Raw genomic sequence first — 25,482 nt, forward strand, 5'->3', positions numbered from 1 at the left:
GTATGGTCACTTAAACAGAATGGGCGAGGAAAGATTAGCAAAACAAGTGTTCTCTGCCAGGTTGGCAGCAAAACGACCCAGAGGAAGACCAAGATATAGGCGGACTGATATGGTACAAAGTGCCTTAGACGATAGAAATATAAGATCTGATAATGTTGGAGTCTTGACAAGTAACAGACTGATTTGAGGAAAATTGTAGATAGGAAGTTAATAATGATGTAACTCTTTCATGTAGTACTATCATATCCTGTACACATCTTGAGGTAGATGTCAGGAATTGATGATGAGGAGAGGTATGATAGATTCTGTAGATAAATTGAGTCTCCCGCGATGAGTCTTCAGACTTCATGGAGGTGCCCGTATAATAATAATTTATACTAACCACTCAGTCAGCTGTTCTGGCAGAACTCTGTTCCATTGTCATTAACTTATTTTTTATTATCATAGTTTCCTTAACAAATTCTCTGATTTCAAATTCTTCTTCAGCATTAATATCTTTCTTGTAGAAATCATCTACATACTCTTTCAGTGTTTTTTCCTCCTTTGTCTTTTGCCAAAAACTTTTTGTTTCAAATTTCTTTTATTGCTCTTAATAGGGCTAAACTTCCTGTAACTTTATTTATCTTTCTAAACAGCTCCCCCGTTCTTCTTGTAATGTTACTTTCTTCAATTTCGTTACACCTTTTGTTAAATGTTTTCTTTGTCTTTCTTAGCCTTTTTCTGAAAATATGCATTCAACTGAAGTTTAATTTTTTGTCTGCTATTTCAAGAGTTTCTGTGCATTCACTCATAATCTTTCTTTCTTGTTGATTTAATGAGATTCTTCTTTGCTTCTTCTATTTCTGTATGCTTTGTTTCTTCCTACAGTTCTTCTAATTCTCCCATCTTATCCAAACTTTTTAATTTCTTTCTGACTTCTACTTTAAATGCTTCATTTATGTGATTTAAATCATATCTGATATGATTTCAAGTTGTCATGTTTTTTTTTAGCTTTTACTTTCAGTTTAGCTTCAGTAATCAATAATTCATGATCCTTTCCACATTCTCTGCTCTGATATCACTTCGCTACCTTCTGTTACCAAGAATAATCATATGATTTTTGTATTTGCTATTAGGTGAAGTCCATGTGTATGATCCAGTAAGATGCTTTATGTGTCAGAATGCTTTAAATATTTGTGCTCAGTTTTGGTAGTAAAGAGCATGATGCAAAGAGATGTTGCTCTGCAAAGAAAAAATTAAATGTGCCAACTGCGAGGAAGGCCATCCAATCCTGTGCAAGCCAAAGGTGGAAGGATGAAAAAGATATATGAAAGAAAAATTTAACATGATATATCAGGATGCAGAGAGGAGACAATTCACCACAACATCTGTTCTGAAAACTTTTTAAACAGAGGAGGTGGCAGTTAAGGAAATATCAACCACAACCGAAATCCAAATCTTGATTTGTCTAATTCCACTGTCCTATAATGTTAGCATACCTGAAAACTGTTAACATTGGAGCACATTAATTGCCTGGCCTGTTATGGTGTCACTCCTGAAACAACTGTCAACTTTGTAAAGAAAATTATGGCAAGAGCATCACTGGGGGGGTGCTTAAGGGTCAAAGCTGTGTAACTGAGAGGAGACCTCCACATAGCCTTTAAAGGAATGCGGAGAACCGACCAGGGCTTCTGACCTAATGTCCAATCCTCACCTTCTCGTGGTGCACCCTGTGGGTATCTACTTTGATACTGAACGAACGAGGATGGGCTGGCAATTTGGGATTTAGCCGACCAAATTGTATTCTTATTGGTTAAACCAAAATAAAAAGTGATGGTACAACATGACAAAATTTCATGCCGGCTGGGGCGTCGCCCGGTTAAACAAGGCCCCCGTTGTTTTCGCCAGGGAACCAGGGCGAACAGCGAAAAGTCAGCTACTGGAACAAATCTGAAAACAAACCCCAACTCAACATCACCAGAGTTAAAGATCGGTACTATCAATGTAAGAAGCCTGAATGGCAAAGAAATGGAGCTAGCTGAGGAATTAGATAAGTACCAGATTGACATAATAGGGGTGACTGAAACAAAAAAGACCAAAACTGGTGAGATCTTTCTGAGCAATAAATACAAAATGTTATATTAAGGCAATGACAATCAAGGAAAAGAAGGAGTAGCCATAGTATTCAACACAAAATACGAGGCTAATCTTCTTGAATGGCAGTCAGTCTCAAGTAGAGTAATGTGGGCAAATATGAGAATGGGGAACTGGACAATGAGACTTATTTGTGCCTATGGTCCCACAGAAGGTTCTACTAAGGTAGAAGTGGAGGAATTTTTTGAGGCTTTAGAAAAAGCAACTGACACAATGAAAAAGGAAAAGTTGGTCCTTGTTGGGGATCTAAATAGTAGAGTAGGAAATGATTGTGAGACGTACAAAAATATTTTGGGAAAATTTGGAGAAAAGAGCAAAGCTAATAATAATGGCAAATATCTGTTGGATTTCTGCTCAGGACATGGACTGGTTATTACTAACACCATGTTCCAACATAAAAATGTGCACAAATTCACATGGAGAGAAGAGGCTAGGAATAAGAAAAGTCTCATTGACTATGTTATTGTTGATAGTGATGTTTTCCCTGGTGCAGGACACCAGAGTGTACAGAGGATTTGAAATTGGAAGTGATCACTATTTAGTCTTGAGCAGGATAAAATTGAATTTCATATTGAAAAGAATAACATGTAAGAAAGTTTTAAAGCGAATAAAAGTTGAGCAGCTCTCAGATGTGAACTGTAGACTAAAATACAGAAATATTATTGATAAGAAAATGAAAGAGTTTGAGAACAGGAATCAAACCTTGGAGATTCAGTGGCAAACTCTGAAGGAAACATTGATTGATTCTGCCAGAGAGGCATGTGGTGAGGTTGTGTGCAAGGATAAAAAAATCAGAACTCCCTGGTGGACACAGGAAGTTAAAGAGGCAGTGAAGGAAAAGAAGAAAGCATATCAAAAGTTCCTGGCAAATAAGTCAGTTTTTACTCTTACAGAATACAGAGACAAATGTAAGAAAGCTAAACAGTGTGTAAAACTAGCTAAACAAAAGTCATGGGAGGACTTTGGCAAGAATATAGAAAATAAATATCAAGAAGGTGGCAAAATATTCTGGAGGTTGTTGAAAAAGCTTAGGAATGGAGGAAAGAGTGCTGTAAAAGGAATTAGAGATGATAAAGGTGAAATGAAAACAGGAGAAAAAGATATCCTTGAAGTATGGAGTAATTACTTTGAAAAACTGCTAAATGAAACAAGCAGTGATGACAGCACAGTGATAAAAAACACTGACCAGGCATGCAGTCAGGAATACATATCCATACTTGAAGTAGAAAAAGCCATCAAAGGCTTGAAATGTGGAAAGGCAGCAGGAGTAGATGATATTCGACCAGAAATGCTGAAGTATGGTGGTATAAGAGTCTTACAGTGGCTGCACTGCATAGTTCAGAAAGCCTGGACAGAGGGACGAATTCCCGATGATTGGAGTAGAGCTCTCATAATACCCATATATAAAAAGGGAAATAAAACTGAATGTGAGAATTACGGAGGTATTTCCCTACTGAGTGTTCCTGGCAAGATCTATGCAAGTATACTTGAGAAACGGTTGAGAAGAATTGTGGAAGAAAAGCTTGGTGAAGAACAAGCTGGATTCAGGCCAAATAGAGGCTGTCAGGATCAGATCTTCACTTTACGACAAATAGTCGAGAAAGCATGGGAATATAACAAAGATCTGTATTTAAGTTTTGTCGATTTGGAAAAGGCATATGACAAGGTGCCAAGAGAGAAGCTATTCAATACGCTGCAGTTATATGGTGTCAATGGGGCATTATATCAAGCAATACTTAGTCTTTATTTGAGTTGTGAGTCAGCAGTTAGAATTGAAGGAAGTACAGGAAGATGGTTTAATGTTAAATCTGGTGTGAGACAAGGATGTACATTATCCCCTCTGTTATTCATTATCTATATGGATCACATTATGAAGGAAAGTGGTATTAAACATGATATCAAAATTGGAGATGTTAATGTCAGCTCTTTGCTTTATGCGGATGATGTTATACTTCTAAATAAATCCGCTACAAGTCTGCAAGATTCTCTGACTAAATTGAATAGCTGTTGTAATAGATATGGTATGAAGGTCAGCAATAAAAAGACAAAGACAATGAAAATAGGCAGAATCATTGAAAATGTCAACTGTGTTGTGAATGGAGAACCTGTGGAACAAGTAAAACATTTCAGCTACTTAGGCACAATTTTTACTGAAGATGGTAAACTAAATATAGAAATAGACAACAGAATCAGCAAAGCTGGTATCGTGGGAAGTCAATTGAATAAATTCATATGGAATAAGAAAGAAATTAGTCGGAACACTAAATTAGCTGTATACAAGACTGTGTTCAAACCAATTTTAACTTACGGATCTGAGAGCTGGGTCAGAAGTAAAACACTTGACCAAAGACTAGAGACCGCAGATATGAGAGTCCTGAGAAAGATTAGAGGCGTGAACAGATGGCATCAATGGCAATATCATATTAAAAATGAGGATATTAGGAAAGAACTTGACATTGTCAGCATCCAGGAATGCGTTAGCAGAGCTAATCTCAGATGGTATGGTCACTTAAATAGAATGGGAGAGGAAAGATTAGCAAAACAAGTGTTCTCTGCCAGGTTGGCAGGAAAACGACCCAGAGGAAGACCAAGATATAGGTGGATTGATACGGTACAAAGTGCCTTAGACGATAGAAATATAAGATCTGATAATGTTGGAGTCTTGACAAGTAACAGACTGATTTGGAGGAAAATTGTAGATAGGAAGTTACTAATGATGTAATTTTTTCATGTAGTACTGTCATATCCTGTACACCCCTTGAGGGTACATGGCAGGAATTTGATGATGATGATGATGATGAGCATCACTGGAGGAAAAAACATATCAGACACCTCCACAGAAAACATCGATACCTTTTGTTTGTATATGCTGAATGTAAAATAAACACAAGAACTGACCATGGCATATCCGATGATATATTAAATCTTTTCTGGTGTAAGATATGGACACTGGCTGTCCATACTTCCTGAAATCATTTGACAAACACAAGCCAGATAAATTAAAGATACCAAGAAATTATATACTTGGTTTAATCCTTTATCCAAGTGTAAGCAAACAAGTTTATGTCTGAACTATTTTCAGGACTGGGGCAACTCATATATAGAAGTTTATAAATTCGCATCACTTGCCTTAGTATCCCATAATGCAAAGCACATATCCTTATGGGTATATATAATGCTGTGCACATTAAGGCAGTGTTTCTCAAAGTGTGGTACCTTTCGCTTATCCACGGGGCTACGTGGCAATTTTGCTGTGCATAATTAAAGGAGTCATTATATTTTTCAACAAACAGTGCAATTATAGACAACCGGAATAAAACGGCACTAATGAATCGCATCCCTTCTCCAACAGAAACTGCTGTATAGCCCAAGCAAAACCATATGTTGCCGGTGGAACATATGGTTTTGTTTGACACTACCCCCGTCATTCACATGTTAAAACCAAGAAATATATATTGAATGTGTTTCAGATATTATGGAATTCAGTTGAAGGGAATTAGCATTTCAACTCAACTGTTGAAATGCTAATTTGTCTTTGGTTCGCGCAATCTTTTGTTAATACCGCACCAATCATATACAGTTCTTTGCTGCTCTACGTATCTCAAATCTTGCAAATTACTGGCAATTTTTGCTTGAAATAATAGAAAAGAAGATGACGTTATTTTGGTAGATGACTTTGACGTTGCACACAAAAAAAACTGTTCTCGATGCCAAAAGTAGTGATAGCGAGTAAGAGCTTCTTGGTGAGTCGCGCCATTTTCAGTTTTTCTCTGAAAACTCGAGTTTCCGAAAATTCCCGCACATATCTCGTAACACGATTTTTTAGCTTTAATTTTGGGAAAAAAGTTAGTTATATTCAAGTAAATACAGTATTTTTTTTAGCTTTCAAATTCTTACGTATGGAAGATTGGATTTATAAAACCCCCGAAAGAGACCAATATAGCAAATACAAATTGCTGTAAGCAACAAGAAAACGTTGATATTGCATCTGGATCAAATGAAATTGAGTGTGTCATCTGACATCTCTAGAGAACCAAAATTTAAAAATAAATCATATTTTTTGTTTACATGAACATATAAATTCAAATAAAATAGATATTTAATTTTAATTAATATTTTAAATTAATTTTAATTAATCATTTTAATTAATTAATTTATTTTTTTGATTAATTGGGGGGCACTTGGTAATAATGAAAATTTAAGAAGGGATACGCGGATATCTGAAGTTTGAGAAACTGCATTAAGGGTAGGGTCACTACCCAGACTGGTTTCAACCTTTATTTTTATATACAAGTTGCCAAAAGGTTTCACACCTTATTAAAATACTCTGGATTAGAGATCGTTGTTGAAAGTTTTTCCACTAGGTTATACTATAAATTAAAGATACCAAGAAATTATATACTTGGTTTAATCCTTTGTCCAAGTGTAAGCAATCAAGTTTATGCTTGAACTATTTTCTGCTCTGATGAAACCTTTATTGAGGAATAAAGGTCGAAACCAGTCTGGGTCGTGACACTTCCCTTAATGAATAGCATTATACATTATGCAAAGCACATACCCTTTAAGGACGTGTGCTTTGCATTATGGGATATTAAGGCAAGTGATGCGAAGTTATAAGCTTCTATATACAAGTTTCCCCAGTCCTGATAATAGTTCAGGCAAAAACTTGTTTGCTTACACTTGGATAAAGGACAAAATCAAGTATATAATTTCTTGGTATCTTTAATTTATAGTATAAAAAGAAGTGGAAAAACCTCCAACAAGCCAGATAAAGATAAGTCCTCAACCTCTCAGAAATCTAATGTGCACAAAGCAAAAGGAGAAGAGAGATTCTTACAGTGGAATTGTCATAGATTCCATCAGAATATTGAGGAACAACCTTGTTTCTGTCTAAATATGTCGGTTTCTGTCTGCAGGAGACATTTAAAATCCTCCACCGTATTTCACCATTATTTGTAAGCAAGACGTGGAAATGGACCTTCTCTTGAAGGAGTTGTTACATTGATCTGGAAGTGGTAGCTGTTTACCTATTAGTAGGATTTCTTATTATAGTATGGTCTGTTTATTTACTGTCTAGTTATGAGTTAAATCACGTTGACCTCAATAATCATATATTGCAACTGCTGCAGACCATGCTACTTATGATTAACTGCAATGGATACAGCACACTGTTGGGTAATGCCAAAACAAATGCGTTAGGCTGTACTTGTCATCTTATGCTTGACAATAATGATCTCTCTTTTTAAAAATGGATGCAATAATTTTCCATATGTTTATCTACTTGTATTCTGCAGTAGATCTTACGATTTGCTCTCCTGCTGTTCTTTCACTGTTCATGTGTGATATCAAAGAGAACATGTGTGGAAGCTGTTTTCCTTTGATTTGCACTATATCTTCCTCACAGGAACTATCCTACCAAGACATCGATGTGGAAAATTGACTAGGCTGACTGGAATATGTTGCCATCTTGAAAAATTTAATGTTGAAGCATTTAGCCAGTTGCCTATCAGTGATTTACATAATAGATCATACTGGCCAAGCAACAACAACCACAGTTTTAAAAACATCATATCAAATTCCAATTTATCTGAAGCCATGGTGGAATCCTGAGTGACAAGCAGCAAAAAAAAGACAGATCATTGAGTATATTTTGGAGCTACTTGACTACATCAAAAGCACACTGTGTGCGTGTATGTGTGTGTTAGACATCACAGTCAAAAACAATTTATGCCATCTAAAATCATGCAGCCAACTTTTTTTGTTCATTCAAGGATTATGGAACTTATTGGCATTAAGGTTGACAACATTATCTGCACTGAACATTCTTCCATGACAGGTTTGCACTCATCATGCCACCTCTTACTGGGCCAGCTGAGGAAGTGGCATGTTCCACCAGTCTATCCATAGCTGTTTAATGAACACAGACCATAGCACTTTAATTTCTTACCCTGTCTCTGCGTGACTTTTTGACATCTTAGATCTTTGTTAGTTGTGCTGCTGTTTTTCTTCTTTCCAGGCAGATTCCACTTGAATGCAGTCACTATACAGCTGAGCTGCATGCCATTGAGATTGCTCTTGAACACATAAAAGAAAACCATTAACAAAAATGTATGATTAGTGTTAGTGGACTCCTTGAATTCTTTACAGGGTATCTCCTCTCTTGCATACAAGCCACATCCAATGCTTTATGATCTACAATTATTGTATTAAACGAGGACCCTTAATTTGAATGTTTGATTATGCTGAGTTAAAAACAAGTAGCTGAGTTAAAATCATCAATACATAGCCAGCAGACACTGTTGACAACATTCAGTAAGGAAGCCAATATGACGACTGAAGCTAGTTTTGTTATATCATGGAATATTGCTTGTGCTTAACATTCATATTCTGATGGCAAATTTGTTAAGAAGAGTATAGCCTGAAGTTGTTGTACTGTTACATCCAAATAACACAAAACTTCATCGACTAATAGCATAAACACCAGCTTTGCGACACACTACAGAGAGATGTAACTCCCAGATCAGCGCTGATGTTCCAGGCAAAATGATTTAAAGAAGTCCCTTGTATTCAGCTTTGCTCTTGGCCAGCTACGGACAAACTAAACAACCCATAAACATAACGAACAAATGCGGCAGTGTTTGTTCATTATGTTTCCTGTGATGTAACTGTGAAAGAAGAGATGTTTGACTTAATTGCACTAAAAGAAACAACTTGTGATGTTGACATCAAAAATGCACTTGACAGAGTCTAAACAAATGCTGATATTCCACTGGATAAACTTATCAATGTTGCAACAGATGGAGCACTTGCAATAGTGAGGATAAATGCAGGATTTATTGCACTTATGAAAAGTGATCTCAGCTTTCCAGAGTATCTCCCTGTTTGTTGCATTATCCATCATGAACACCTAGCAGCCTGATACTTTGAGTATCTAGATATTGCGAAATCTCTTCTTGAAATTGTCAGTTTCATAGAAGACCCACTGAAAGTTCAGAAATTTTATTGAAGAACTGGAGATTGAAGATAAACCCAGTGATGTCTCTTTCTACTTCATTGTGAGTAGCTGTTAATCAGCAATGTCTTAAGTAGCTTTATGGATCTGTTGGAGCCTGTTATTACAGCAATCTCTCGATTAATGTTCCTCCGATTAATGTGTCATTTTTTTTTTTCTATACCCAAATTCGATTGGTACTCCTATATACATCTTAAAAATAAATGTTACAGATTTTAAAAATTTTCTATCTATGCATTTTTTATGGCCAACTATTTTAAAAAAAATCACTCATCAGGATGAAATAATTTAGTTACCAATTTAAAACATTTTACAAAGTTATTTTTTAATGGCATACTACACTATTTCCATGTGCACTATGTTCCAAATTTAATGCCAAAATTTATGTGTCTGCTAATTACACAGCATTTTCCTGATCATATCTTCTGCCTCCTTTGCATTTGTTTTCCTTACTTTTTTTATTTTTATTTTAAAGTATTTTCCCAACCTTTCATCATAAGTAAAAGAATTAGTGAGCAAAAAAGTGGAAGTGTGAAACTGATTTGAAAAGTAATCTCATTGGAAGAAAAACTTGAAGTAATAAAGAAAAATGAACAAGGCGAGTCCAGAGGAGCAGTAGGACAAGAACACAAAAATGGGTGAATCAACTATAAGAGCAATTTTAAGCAAAGTTGATGAATACAAAGAGAAAGGTAAGGCTACTTCAAGTTCATGCATGCACTCAAAATCAAAGTATTATAATTATTGAATCAGAGAGACTTCTTTCTACATGGATCAAAGATTGTAACCGAAAACTGATCCAGATAAGCACTGACCTTATTAAATCAAAAGCATCAAGTCAGAAAAATCTCAGCCTGGTTATAAAGTTGCAAAGTCGAATGAAATTACTGCTAGCAATATGCGAGCTGTTTGGAAGCATTGTGCAAATGATTTAGAGGCTTTTCAAGTGAATCTAAGTTAATTAAATCTCATTCTGAGAAATTGAGCGATTCTGGTCTGCTAAATTTAGATGCACACCGGGAAGATCCTGAAGAATATGAAGAAAATTTAATCACTGAGAAGCCCAAAGAATTTTACAGAAACAATTTGAAAATATTTTTCATACAATCGAAGTTTTTAAGCAGCAATGCTCAGAGACTGACCTTTATGAAGAGAGAAGCAGTAAAATTTGCAGAAATAGTAGAAGAGACAACCATACCGTCAGTTGTATGAAAAAAAAAGAAACAGAATGCCCGCCAAACTACGTTAACTCATTTCTTTGCTAAATAGAATAATAAATTTATATTCTGAATATGTTTTATTGTCTTTCAGCTTCATGGTTTTCCTTTAACTAGGCCCTCAATAAAGAATATATCCTAATTCTTTTATAAAAAAAAATTAAGGTCCAAAAAGAAATTTGAAGAACAAATTATACTTTTCCCCATAGGTTATTATGTTCGATTAGTGTATTTTCGATTAATGTGCCTGTTTTAAAGGATGCACTAGGCACATTAATCGAGGGATTGCTGTACTTTTCTTGAAGAAAAGATTCTGTTCTCAACTGGAAATGATAATTTTTTGATTTTTGAAACTAATAACTGATAATTGAGGACTTGAAGAAACTGAAGTTGTGCTTTGCCTTGTAAATCCATTCATTGTTGATATGGTCAATGATGGTTGTCCAATTTGTAAACCTCTGGTTACAGAATAATCTGCTGTGGAAATGGAACTAATAGAATTACAGGCGGGACTTGGGTCTAAAGATATTATACATCAAAAAGATAGGTCTAAAGATATTATACATCAAAAAGATAGGATAGGTCTAAAGATATTATAAATCAAATGGTTTCAAAATTATGTATGAATAAATGTTATTATGTACATGTATTTCTTAATATTTGTTCGTATTGTGGCTCTTAAACATCTGAAGTTTATTGTATGTGGCTCTTTTTGGCCACCCCTGACCTTGGTCTTCATCTGGGTCTTTTTCATTGGCATAATCTCTTGCTAATCTTTCCTCTCTTTCTGTTTACGTGACCATACCAACTGAGATCAACTCTGCTGACACTTTCTTAAATGTTAATGTTCCTTGGTATTATCTTCATATTTTAATATAATTGTGCCATTGATTCCATCTGTTCGAGCCATAATTTTTCTCAGAATACTGATATATCTGTGGTTTCTAATCTTTAATCAAGTTTATTTTAAATCCAACTCTCAGATCCATAACTTTAAACTGGTTTGAACACTATCTTGTATACTACTAGTTTAGTGTTTTGGCTAATTTCTCTCTTATTCCATATAAATTTATTTAGCTGGCTCCCTTACCATACCAGCTTTGCTTGTTCTGTTGTCTATTTCCAGATTTAATTTGCCATCTTCATTAAAAACTCTACATAAATAGCTGAAATATTTTACTTGTTCTGTAGGTTCATTGAGGCCTTTGAAGTTTTCAATATTCCTACCTCTTTTCATAGTTTTGGTCTTATTATAGCTGATTTTCATTCTAAATTTGTTGCAGCTGTGATTCAAAGTAGTTTGAGAATCCTGGATACTTGCACTGGATATGTTTAGGAATATATCATCTGCATAAATCAAAGAGCTAAGTCTGATCCATATACAGAGTCTGTCAAAAATGTATACACACTTTATTTATACACATATATATACACATAAATGTATACACACAATTCGATTCAACTTTTTTCAAAGTTGAATCGAATTACAGTAGCAACGTGTGGTATGATGTTCTCTCAAAAAATGTCGTTACTCACATGAATATTGGCATCAACACGTGACCGGTAGGACAGTCAAACAAAATGGCCGAGGCATGATTGTCATTCGAGGAACGCAAGACCATTTTGAGTCCCCCCCCCCCCACGTTCTCCTGATTTAACACCCTTGGACCTCTACCTATGGGGGACTCTAAAGGATGTAGAAAACCAGCTACACTGGTGGCCCTTCGGAAAGAAGTTGAAATGGCACGTGCAGCAATCTCACTGGACACTTTGGCCAACACTGCCCAAGCAGTAGTTTGTCATAATAAGTGTCTGGATGTTAATGGTAACCACTTTGAGCACCTCATGTAATTGTAGAAGTTAAAGGTAACTTGTATTCATCTCTTGATGTCTGTCTAAATTTAGTATTACAATTTTTATTTATTATAGTATTATAATTAGTATTACAATTTTTATTTATTATAGTATTATAATTAGTATTACAATATTCTTATACATTTTTTTGACAGACTCTGTAGAAGACTAACAGTTTAGATTAAGTGCACCCTCATCTGGCATCTGATTTTACATCATCTTCCTGTAATTCTTTCAATTCTGACTGCTAACTTCAGCTTAAAATAGACTGTATTACTCTATATATAGTATGTCATTTACCCCATATAATTGTAGCGTTTTTTTGAAAAGCTTTTCTTGTGGCATCTTGTTGTAAGCCATTTCCAGATCTACAAAACTTGACATATACATGCTTGTTATATTTTAATGATTTCTCAACTATTTGTCATCAAGTGAAAAATCTAATCAGATCACCTCTATTTGGCCTGAAACCAGCTTGTTCTTCTCCAAGTTTCTCATCCACAATTTTTCTCAGCGCCTCTTGTCAAGTATGCTTGAATAAATCTTACCTCGAACACTTAGTAGAGAAAATTCCTGTGTAATTCTCAATTGAGCTTGATTTCTCTTTTTATAGATGGGATCTATGAGAGCTGTACTCCAGTCGTTTGGATTTGATCTTGTGACCAGGCCCTCTGAATTATGCATCATAGCCACTGTAAAACTTTTATACCTCCCTATTTGAGCACTTCTGGTTCGAATATTGCTACTCTCGGTTTTATTAGGTTTTTCTACCTCAAGTCAATTGAAATGTACTCCACTTTGCATTCTTCTTGAAATTTTTTGTTGCTGCTCTCGCTGCTCGTTTAATAGTCTTTCAAAGTAATTACTCCAGATATCAAAAACATCCTTATCTTCAATTTTCATGTCACCTTTATCATCTTTGATTCATTTTATAGTACTCTTTCCTCCATTTCTAAACTTTTTCAATAGCTTCCAGAACATTTTGCCATCTTCCTGATATTTATCTTCCATATTCTTCCTTTTACTTTTGATCTACTTTTACACATAGCTTATGTTTATATTTTTCTCTATATTCAAGGGCATCTATTCACTTATTTGCTAGGAACGTTTGGTATGCATTCTATTCCATGACTGCTTTCTTAACATTTTGTGTCCATTATTGTGTTCTTATTCTTCTGTTCTTGCAATAACTTCACGATGTGCCTCCCCTTCAGTATTTTCTTCTGAGTTTGCCATTGAGACTCCAAGTTTCGGTTCTTGTTTTCAAATTGTTTTATTTCTTCTTGGATAATGTTTGTATGGTTGATTCTGTAGTTTACCTCTAAATGCCACTCAACTTTAATTATCTTTAAAATGTTCTTAGTTACTCTTCTTTTCAGTGCTGTATTTGCTTTTAACTTACCCATTTAAGTGTGTGTGTGTGTGTGTGTGTATATATATACTCATGTATCCTGTATTAACATGAAAATATCACTATCAACAATAACATAGTCTATAAGGTTTTTCTTCTCTTCATGTGACTTATGCCCATCTTTATGTTGGAACATGGCATTGGTAGTTACTAGTCCATATGCTAAACAGAAATCCAGCAGATGCCTACCATTATTTGTCCTTGTCTTCCAAATTTTCTCAAAATGTTTCTATATGCCTGATTGATTCATTTCCTACCCTGCTGTTTGGATCACCCACAAGAACTATTTTTTTTTTTTTTTTTACAACTACCTTCTCTACTGGCTAAAAAAAAATTACTTCACTTATTCCTGAGGAGAACCTTCTATGTGACCATAGGCACAAATTAGTTTTATTGTCAGTTTTCTGATTTTTAAGTTTTCCCACATAGCTATTTGAAAATGCCTTCTAATCAATTGCTTCCAGTACTTTTGCTACTCTTTCCTTTCCTAGATCATTATTATTGTGTGAATCTAACTAATATAACTAATCCTCTTATTATTTAGTGGGAATCTCGCCTGTTTTTGTTTTCTTTGTCTCAGTAATGCCAATTATGTCCATATGGTACTTTTCCAGTTCTTTTGCAAGCTCAGTTTCCTTTCTGTTAATACTTCTTATGCTGATTGTTCCTATATTCAATTTTTCTGACATTGGGTTTGTTCTTCTTCTTCTTGATGCTGAGTTGGAATTTGTTCAAGTACCTGACATTTTACTGTTGCTCTGATTCCTCAATGAAAACAGCAGGGCCTTTGTTTGATGCTCCAGCCAGCATGGAATCTCATCATGTTGTACCATCATATGTATTTGTGGTTTACTTTAATGGAGAGTCAGTTTGGTCAATTAAGTCCCAAATTCTCAGTCCATCCTTGATTATTCAGTACCCAGTCAATATACTAATGTATATTAGTATCCATGAGGATTGGTCATTAGGTCAGAAGCCAGTCGGTTCTCTTAAGGGTGGGCTCCCTCCCAGTTCTTTGATCCTTAAACAACCCCCATTCTGATTTCCTAGTCACTTATTCCAAAAATTTCTGCCTTGGCTGTGCACACCGTTCTTTACCTATCACCTTTCCTTCAAAAATCATTTTCACAAAACTGCTGTGCCTCAGAAGATATCTGAACCATTTTCCTCTTTTTTTTTTCCACTCTAGTAATGTTTTTATTCTCTCTTACTCTGTGGAGTATACTTCCTCATTGGTCACTTACTGTCCATTTAATTTTCACTACCCTTTGCCAACACAGTAATAACCCAAATGCTTTGATTCTCGTAATGTCTTGTTTTGACAAAGATATCTGAACCATTATTCGAAGAATAATATCGTAAAGAACAATATTCTCAGCACATGCTTTTATGAATCTTTTCTAGTTCCAAATTTATGTTGGATGAGAATATCTTTGGTAAGCTTCCTTGGCCATTAAAATTCTACATCTTATGTCTCTTTCACTTCTACATCCTGTATTATCACACTTCCTAAATATCTAAAACTTGAAATTTGAAGTATTCTTTTGCTGTTTGGCTAAATCTTGGATTTCTACTCTTAACTAGGACTTCAGTTTTATTAGTATTTATAGTCATATTGTCTAAAAATGCTGTCCATAATCTGCAAAACATTGGGCAGTTCTTTATCTAATCAGTGATTACTGCAGTGTCATCTGCAAATCTAATGCAGTGCATGCTATCCATTTATGAGTATATTAGACACTATGATCTTATTTGAGTTAAGCAGTGGGGACAGGTAGCATTCTGCCTCGCTTCTCTCTTTATATCAGCAGTTTGACTTTTCATCCTTCATAGCTGTTCCAAGTACAAGTAATACTCTTTCCATACTCATGAATAATTTTTCCCAGTCTACTTGATCAAATCCCTTCTACAAATTCACAAAAGTAAAAGTGTACTTTTCTCCATCCATTTTCTGTTTTTTGTGATTTGCCTTCAAGCAAATTAAACTAAATTTTTAATAAATTTAGTTTAATCCTTTATCCAAGTGTAAGCAAACATAGTTTGTGCCTGAAGTATCTTCAGGACTGAGGCAACTCGTGGTAAAGGTGGACCAAGCTCTCATCACTCCTTGTCTTAGTATCTCCCATAATGCAAAGCACATCTCCTTGCGGACATGTATAAAGCTATGCATTAAGGGAAGGGCCACTACCCAGACCGGTTTCGATCTTTATTGAGGTCTTGTCAGTGGGAGGCAGACCCAGAAGTGGTGATACTAAGGCAGAAGCAATGGAGAGGTCATATTTACTTAAGAGTTGCCAAAAGGTGTTCCACCTTATTATTAATTTACTCTGGATTTAGAGAAAGATGTTGGAAGTTTATTTTCCACTTGGAGAGCTTGGTCCACCTTTTCTATGAGTTTCCTTGGTCCTGAACTACTTCAGGCACAAACTTTGTTTGCCTACACTTGGGTAAAGGATTAAACTAAATTTATTATAGTCTAACCAAATGGAAAATAAACTTCCAACATCTTTCTCTAAATCCAGAGTAAATTAATAATAAGGTGGTAGTACACCTTTTGGCAACTCGTATAAGTAAATATGACCTCTCCATTGCTTCTGCCTTAGTATCACCACTGCTGGGTCTGCCTCCTACTGACGAGACCTCAATAAAGGTCGAAACCAGTCTGGGTAGTGGCCCTTTCTTTAATGCATAGCTTTATACATGTCTGCAAGGAGATGTGCTTTGCATTATGGGAGATACTGAGACAAGGAGTGATGAGAACTTGGTTCACCTTTACTACGAGTTGCCTCAGTCCTGAACTACTTGAGGTGCAAACTTTGTTTGCCTACACTTAGGTAAAGGATTAAACTAAATTTTTTATTTTTTCCTAGATGCAAACTGGTTTTTCATTTAGGAAAAAAATCTGGGACATTTTTATTTCTTATTCTGTTTTGTATTATTTTCAGAAGAATTTTTGAAGAATATGACAAGAGGTTAATTGTGCAATAATGTTTACAACCTGTAGCCTTAGCTCTCTTTGGCATAAGGGATTATTATACTATGTTTGGAGTATCTCACTGTTTCTCCTTTTCTGTAACTCTTTAATAAGTTTCAACAACTCAGATTTTATCATGTCACCAACTTCGTTTCACATCTGCTTTTAATACCATCTTGATGTGGTGTTTTTTTTTATTGTTTAGTTGGCCAAGTGCACTTTCAAACTGTTCTCTTAGAATATTGTATCCTTCATCTTTACTTGTAGATCTTAAGTATACTAAACGGCATTGAATGTTGTCCAGAATTAGTAATATAATTTAGAATTGTTATATTTTCATCCACCTGAAGTAGAGTTATTGTAGTATATCATTTTGACATGTTTGTGTCCCTGCAAATGGGATATAAATGCGTCAGAAATTGGAATGGTTTGACTAATTCCTGTATGGATTCCAAATACTAAATGCAAACAATATCCATTTAATCAAAGTCCAGAAATAGCTTGTGAGCAGATAGGTGGACAAAATGCTTATAGATGTTTTCTAATTTTGAGAAACACACTTATTAGTAATCATAATTTTAAGATTGCATTTTTGTTCTACACTTGGGTAAAGGATTAAACTAAATTTATTATTTTTTCCTAGATGCAAACTGGTTTTCATTTAGGGAAAAAATCTGGGACATATTTTTATTTCTTATTTTGTTTCTTATTATTTTCAGAAGAATATGACGAGGTTAATTTTCCTCTTGTAAAGAATATTACAAGAGATAAATGTGTTTATTGTTAAATTAACAAAACCAGCATTGACCAGACTGAAAGCAACTAATTTTAAAATTGTGGAATGCTGTGTTTAATATTCTTTAAAATTTTGACTGCAAAGGTTTTTTCACTCTTTAGTTAGTAATAGAATGTATAAGATTTGAAAATTAATGAAACAAAATATATTCATAGTTTAACTTTTGTTGATTTTGTGGATTTCTTTTATGTATTTTTATTCTTATTTTTTAAATTTCAGTTCATATAGTTGCAATGGAAGTGCAGTAAGGATTTTGATCAAAGTTTTGCACATCACTAAAGTTACGTCTCTTATGCCTGATAATGAATTCAAGAAAGTTTGCAATTTAGATTTGTCAAGTACCTCTGTCCACAATGTTTCTGTTAAAGCATATCAACACTGTTTTGTATCCTTCAATTGCAAATTATTATTGCTCTTTCTATAATTCTAAGAGATCTGTTTTATTGCAGATGTCTTTTTGTAGTAAAAGCTTTTATCAAAATAATTATGTTTATAGAAATATGCAACAGGTTAAACAGTTGAGATATTCATTGCATTTACAGTTACCACATGAGTATATGCAATTGTCTGTTAAGAATTTTACTTGGTCTTCTTGGGCATTTGCTCTTTCTTCTTCTAAACCAGTTATTTTATCTCAAGAAGTTTTACAATATGTACATAATTTTACTGGTTTCACATGGTGGACCACTATTTTAATTACAACATTTGGTTTAAGACTGTGTATAACACTCCCTTTAGTTATTTATCAGCATCACATTTTAGCCAGATATCAAAATTTACGACCAGAGATAAATGATATTGCACTTCAACTGAAAAAAGAGACTGCTGTTGCTATTAAAATATACAACTGGGATGAAAAAACTGCACGATATATGTTTAGAAGAAGTGTAAGTCTTTACATTATTTATACATTATATATTTCATTATTAATATGTATGTATGTTATATATATTTAAAAAAAAAATAGATTAAATGACTATAAGCTGAGACATAAAAATAGAAACACGATTTTAATTAAATAGACTACACAACTAGATTTTCTCTTCTTCAGATCCATAACAAGAGGGAACTAACAAGCATTGTGAAAGACAAAAAAATCTATACATTAAAGCGTTAACATATTAATGTTTGAAGCTATTTTGTGTATCTCTTCATTGTTGGGCATGTGCATGCATTCAAGGTCTCATGAATGCCAAAGTTGGATAGCAGCCTAATGACAGTCTGAGAGATTATAGCTAAGATTAGTGTTGAGATGTACTGAATTGAGGACGATTTCTTTAGATTCTACAATTTTTCTTTCCAGTTCATCATAGCATCAAAAGGTAGTTTCCGATTTATCCCATAAGACTGGATGAATGATAGTTTTCCTTGTTTGTGTCAGTAGAATTCAGGACATGGTTCAACAGAGCACTTGCTCTGGTTCTGCCATGTGTCATGTCTCTTTTATGTTCCTCTAGACGTAATTCGATGAATTTTTCCATCTGGCCAAAATATGCATGTTGCAGTTGAGTATGGTAAATGCCAGGATATTTCTGATTATTATGTTTTTGTTTGGGTGTACTGAGCAAGGAACAGAGTTTAAGTAGAGGAGTGAAAGAAGTCTGGATGTTATATTTTGTAAGAACTTTGGCTAATTTTAGCAAAACGGAACTGATATGTAGCTTTTTTGCTATTTGTATTTTCAATATGGCGAGGAGGTGGATTAAATAGTAGCTTATTAACTGTTTGTTTTGAATAAACATTTTGCTGAAAGGTTATATGAAGAAATTGAAGTTCTTTTGTTAATATCTTCTTCTTCAGAGAGGGGGGAGTGAGCATGTTTGCCTAGCAGAGATACATTGAAGAGCTTCATATGTTAATACATTAACGCTTTAATGTATAGATTTTTTGTCATTCGTAATGTTTTGTTGCTAGTTCCCTCTTGTTATGCACCCGAAGAAGTCTTCTATGAAGACGAAACTAGTTGTGCAGTCTACTTAATTAAAATAGTGTTTCAATTTTTATCTCTCAGCTTATAGTCATTTAATCTATTTTTAAAAAATGTCTCTCAGCTGAGTAAATCAATTATATCATTGGAGTTGTGTGTCCATTTTGGTTGAATGTGCTGTCGTGGCTTATGCAACCCATGCTACAAAATTCACGTCAGTTTGACCATATGATTGCATTTTTATCGCTGAATGAAAGTTTTAACAGTGTAACACATCAGTGGTCATCTTAATTAACTTTGAATACTTTAATTTATCAATGAAATTAATTGCAACAAAATCTGCACAGAGTGGGAAACAGTGTGTTTGTTTTAAGATACTGTATATTAGAAAACAATAATGAAGGAGAATGCTATATTTGGTTGGTATATTTGAATTACCGAAAGGTGTAAAATTTGGAAGAGGAGGATGAAGCTTACCTCTTTCAACTACAATACTGTTTCCCCATTGTAAATATGGGCAAAAAAGTTATAAATTTATCGAAAATTATATGTTATATATATAGAAACTTGCTCACTACGTCCGTACACACCTCACACACACAAAACAGATTGAACCTCAGAAAACAAAAACAGCAACTCATGACAAATGACAACATTCAATTGGATTGGTTGACACAATAATAACCAGTCGCAGCCTCTAGGTGCTATTGTCTCAGAGCTCACCCTACCTCACCTTCTGAGCGGTTTAAAACTACTAGAATGATTAGAATTTAACCTGTAAACTTTTCAAAGTGCTCAAAGGTGTATATATTTTGAACACGCATCCAGGCTATTCATGCGAATGTGATATAACGTTTACGTGTTGAAAAGTGCCCTCTTCACGAAGCATTAGTATATTGTGTTTAATTTTAGGAACCACAAGCCTGGAAACAATTAGGGGAGTCTTGAATGGGAATAAATGTGAAGATATAATATCGGTGATATTGCTATTCGGTGGATGAGCACTGCATTCCTAGCACACCCTGAATATTCACCCCTGATATATATATAATTAGGTTGAAGTATTCCAGTAGTAACTCATTTAACATTATGAAATGTTGCTGTTCAGTATCAGGTTTGATTTTATTGAAGTATTCATAACAGTTCTTTAAAGTATAAACACCAGAAGAAAATAAATAATTTATTACACTTACTAATATTGTGCTGGATTTCTAACTAGTATCTTGAAAGCACAAATTACAGCTGTGATAAGATACACAGTACTCACTTAGATTGTTGCAGAAGTGCTTGAAGTTGTAACTGAAAAGAACTGATATCATCTATGGGCTGTATAAAAAAAACAGTTAATGCAGAAAAGTCCATCTAAAAGTTGTCTTAGAATGACTATCTCCCATGTCTTAGACAGATTAATATAGCCATACTTATTAAGGTTGGGAGAGTGTTTCATAGTTGATGCTGATTCTGTAAATAGTCTCTCAGACTTATAGTGACTTCTATATAGCACTGTTGTCTTCTTCCATATAATCCTGCTTGAAAATTTGAAAAAATATCCAAAGCATGGTCTGCTAGTCCTGACCTGTCATACATAGGATAGCAAATGTTTTAATGCTCTTCAAGGCAGAAGTTAGATCTATCAACTTTCAATCACTGGATGTATAATTTGAAAGTTGCATGGAGGTTATATTTGCTGAGAACATTAGCTGTCTTTTCTCATGTATCCTGAATATAAGGAATGGAAATAGTTTTGATGTAATTTTGTGTTTTTGCCTTTACTTATTCTTTTTTCCATTTCTAAGCTTCTTCAGTTCTCACCAGAACATTTTGCTTCTCATATTAATATTATTATTACTCCCTCTATGGAGTCGCAAGACTCGCTGAGGCAGGTTCCGTTCATTCACAACTGACAATATTTTTATTGTACTGAATCGTAAAATTCTTCATACTCCCTGCATAAATTTAGGGGATTAAATTTATTTTTTACCTACATTACCAAAAACAACTATTTTGGCAATGCATTCCATTCACTCATAATTCTCTGTAAAATAAAGTCGTTATGTTATATTTTGGGTTAGTTATGTTAATTATTTTATCTATATCAATATCGGTTGTGCCTTTTGTATTATTCTTACTCTTTTGTCTTTATCTTTCTTATGTCTGCTTTATCTTCTAACTCTGTTATGTACTCTACCTTATTCTAATTTAAGCCAATTAATTTAGTCCATGCTTGTAATCCTTTATACTTCCTACAAGTGTTAGTGCTGTTAGTGAAAAGGCCTCTGAAATAGGCAATTCATGGGTACAGTTAACTATCTCCCACACTCACACTTCAGGGAAATTTATATTATTTTTCTACTGTGCCACCCTGAATTAATTTTATATCATGAGAAGATTTGTTAAAACTCTTATAGAATAGATTACTTTCTAAACCAAACCTTAATCATTCAGTCGTGGCAATTTCTCTAATTTTAGCACACAGGTCCGATTTGTTTTTATAAGACAGTGCATTGGTCAAAGATCAGGTGATAGTTTTAAAGAAATAAAACATGTTTATTCTGCCGTAAGCACTATGCAATCTATTTTACTACAAATGATCATCATTCTGTTACCTAATTTACCCATTCTGTTACCAATTCGCAACCTTGTAATATAGACCAGCTATTCACAATGCGTAATTAACTTGCTCTACAAATTCTAGGCAATCACTGGCTGTTACAATCTATATCTTTGGATGACATTCTTCTTAATATATATATATTAGCTAATTCTCAACCTCAATTATTTCTTATAGCGACTTATACAACTATTTTAACAAAGCTATGTTCAGCGGACATTACAATTCTTAATCACTACCTCAACATTAATACAATAGAATCTGCTCACAAATTTGCAGAAACATATACAGTCCTACCAGTTTTGAAGATTTGTGGTGGTCCTGCTGACTGCATTCCCTCTGTTCTATACACTAGCTTTCACTGAACGGCTTTCGGTGGTCGTCCTGCTGTAGTTCTCTTCTGGAAATTGTGGCATATCTCACTGTCAGTTCTGGATCTACTGTGGGCGGTTATATATGGTTGCACATGGCACGTTCCGTTACTGAAAATACATCTCCGTAGAATAATCTGCGTCTCCTGGTTTTTTCCCTTGCCTAGGGGTCATGATCTAATGAAATCTTGGAAGTCCAAGCAGGCCAATGGACTGCAGCAAGATGAAACCCCCCCCCTCTTTTTTTTTTTTTAGAGTTTCTCAAGACCTCTTTTATACGATTCAGAAGTTCCTTGTTTTAGGATCGGAGACCCCCGAATCTTCTGTAAATAACTGACGTCACTGTTGTCTTGACCTTCAGTTTTGGTGGCCAAATCTCCACATCTGAGTAACCTTCAATAGCTTTGTTCACTATCAAGTTGCCAACATAATCTTGTCTAATCCTCTTAACTTGGGACAGAAATACTTTCACCTTCTGTTACCCTTATAACTTCACATCAGAACTTAATATTAAATCAGCTTAATGTATAATTCTAATCTTCACAATATTGTATAATTTATAAACACCTTTACAAGTTTACAATCAGTATTTCACTGTTAATATACAGTAATGTACAATTTTGTTCCTTTCACATGATTTGTAACCTCTGGAAAATCGATGTAGGAAAGTTTTAACAAAATTTTACTGCATCGAATTTTGCACTCCATGTAAAAAATCTGCTCCTCACACCCTTCATCACACTCTTACATAACTTCCAGGGATGGCCTCTGGTTTTCCCCCTCTTGCCTTCTACTCTTTTTTATTTTATTGGATTAATCTGATAAAATCCATGTTGAAGCTAATCTAATAAAATCTATTCAATATTCCATGTTCCTACTACTCTCCATTCAGAAAAGCTATTTCTCATCTTTTTCTACTTCCTTTTATAATGTTTCTGTTGACAAGTCTCTGCAGATTATGTACTCTTAACTGCCCTCATAACCAGTGTTCTGTATTCCTATCATCTGCCTTTAGACCCTTTTTGGAGAGGATTCAGAGGGAGATAACAAAAACAAGACCTGAGCAGAGTAATTCAGATACAGTCTGATCAGAGCATTTTACAGTGGAACTACCAACCTCTTATCTCTGCTAGTCATTGTCGTCTCATTATTGCAGCAGTCTTCTGAATTGTCTTCACAGCCTTTTCCGTGATCTTTAAATTTCTCTCTCTCTCTCTCTCTGCCATCACACTACAAGATCCCTTGCTTTCTCCACTTCTCTTAGTATAGCTCCATCAAGAAAATATGCAGCTTCCCATTTGTGGATAACAAATTTCAAACCTTACATTTAAATGTGTTAGACTGAAACTCCATTAATTTGCCTAACCTTTCCATTTTATTCATCTGAAGAGTGACAACATCAGCATTACTTATTAGTAATGTTGATGTGGAGAGTTATTACCCTCCAACTCATTTGCAAACAGCTGAATATGTCCTTACAATCCAGTGGTAATATCATCGACATCGAACCATAGGCAGCTCCAGTACTGTTGAATTCCATTTGTAACTTTCCTTCTCCCAATGCACAACTCTGTGATATAAATCACAGAGTTGTGCATGAGATCAGCTAATTTCTGATCTAGTTCACTTATCTGATATCTACACCCATATGTTGCAACTTAAACATTGACTTATGATGGTCATCCTATCAAACCTTTGTTAAATCCAGAAAAATTATTGTATATGCTTCCCTTAACAAATTCCATTCTGACCTTAAATATCCTTATCTTTCTGGTTCTATACATGAGTTCTCACTAATTCTTCTAAAAACTTAACAACCACATAAATTCAAACCAGTCATCTATAGATTGATACCTCCATTCTATCACCATTATGCAATAACACTATCTTACCTTTCTTAGGGAGTTTTCCACTTGTAAGACTTCTATTAAACATCAAATTAATGGCACAGTCAGTTCCTTAGCATGTTCCATTAAAACACTGAAATCCAATCCAGTTGTACTGTCTTACTGACGTTAAGAGTGCTGAGGACTCTAAATGCATCTCTTTCATTCACTTCTAATCCTTTACCCCTTTCCCTCTAGGAATTCAACCTGCTTTACTAGGATGAAACACCCTATTAAAGTACTCATGAAACAGATAATGTCTATGACATGATCTGCATTAGTCATCTGACTCATCCAGGCAGGTTATTATTATCATTATTATTACGTGACACCTCCAGGGAGTCCAAGGACTCATTGAGGGAGGGCATCTACTCTACGACTCTGTCTCCACCACTTAATCCACTAATGCCATCTACTGCCCACCACCAGTATTTCCACAGACAATCGCAAACATCCATGCATGCAGCGGGATTCGAACCCGCAGCCTTTTGGCTGGAGAGCGGATGCACCAACCAGTCCGGCTGGTTGGCTGAGAAAAATTATTTAAAAAAATATATAAAAAAAAATTATTCATAGAGAATAATTTTCCCTTCAACTTTTCCTTTTTCTTCGAATTCTCTTTGGATTTCTGTTCTGTCTTTTCTCTTGTTTCCAAGTTTTTCTCTCTCACTACACTGGTTATCCTTACAAACCTGTGGCTTATATTCCTCGTGCAATTCTTCACCCCCCTCCCCCTCTCCTTTTGATTTTTCTGTACCTTCTCTTCATCTGCAATTCCTGTTTGATTTCCCTAGTCATTCATTTTACTTAGATTGTTTTCTTTTAGTCAAGGTATCTGCTACGAAATAATTTCCTTTCTCAGCACTTCTCTTTCTCTCTCTGCAACTTGACAGAGATCGTTCAGTATCTGAGTAATGAGGAACAGTAGAGAGATAAGGGAAAATTTGAGAACAGTAACCAGAGAATTTTTTTCTTAGAAAGTTTTTAAGAAAACGTGACAGTCGGAGAATGTTGATAGAAAATTCCAAAAAGGAATCGAATCGCTGTGAATCTTGAAACTGGAAGAGTTAAGACTGTCAACAAGTGTTTAGTAAATAAAAGAAGATATTTGGAGTTCACATTCTAATTCAGTGTTTGAGGAAATGCTGAATGAAAATTTTTGTCTTCTGTCTTAAGGATGCCAGATCTATTTGTTATTCTATTAGAAAAGCAGTGGAATTAGTGAAGTCTGAAACTATAAAGTGGCTTAACAAGAAGAGCTCTGCTAAGATATGTTTGTTTGTGAAATAG

The 25,482-nt window shown here is 34.7% G+C and overlaps 1 protein-coding gene across 6 annotated transcripts in view; it reads left to right on the plus strand.

Moving 5' to 3' along the window:
- The window catches only part of LOC150095840 (cytochrome c oxidase assembly protein COX18, mitochondrial), a 139,310-nt gene that overhangs the window by 11,359 nt on the left and 102,469 nt on the right, over positions 1-25,482 (plus strand). For 4 of the 6 annotated variants that reach the window (XM_090408788.1, XM_090408787.1, XM_090408789.1 and 1 more), the window contains 2 exons: positions 17,617-17,782; positions 18,147-18,284. In XM_090408788.1, the coding sequence (XP_090264914.1) occupies positions 17,690-17,782; positions 18,147-18,284 (231 nt within the window). In that variant the 5' untranslated portion in view covers positions 17,617-17,689. Of the gene's footprint in view, positions 1-17,616; positions 18,285-25,482 lie in introns of those variants that run through there. The other 2 variants (XR_016549884.1, XM_090408786.1) reach the window with 1 other exon arrangement.

The sequence above is a fragment of the Typopeltis vanoorti genome, chromosome 19 (assembly GCF_054136105.1).
Source record: "Typopeltis vanoorti isolate ZY-2024b chromosome 19, IOZ_Tvanoo_1.0, whole genome shotgun sequence".
Lineage (NCBI taxonomy): Eukaryota > Metazoa > Arthropoda > Arachnida > Uropygi > Thelyphonidae > Typopeltis > Typopeltis vanoorti.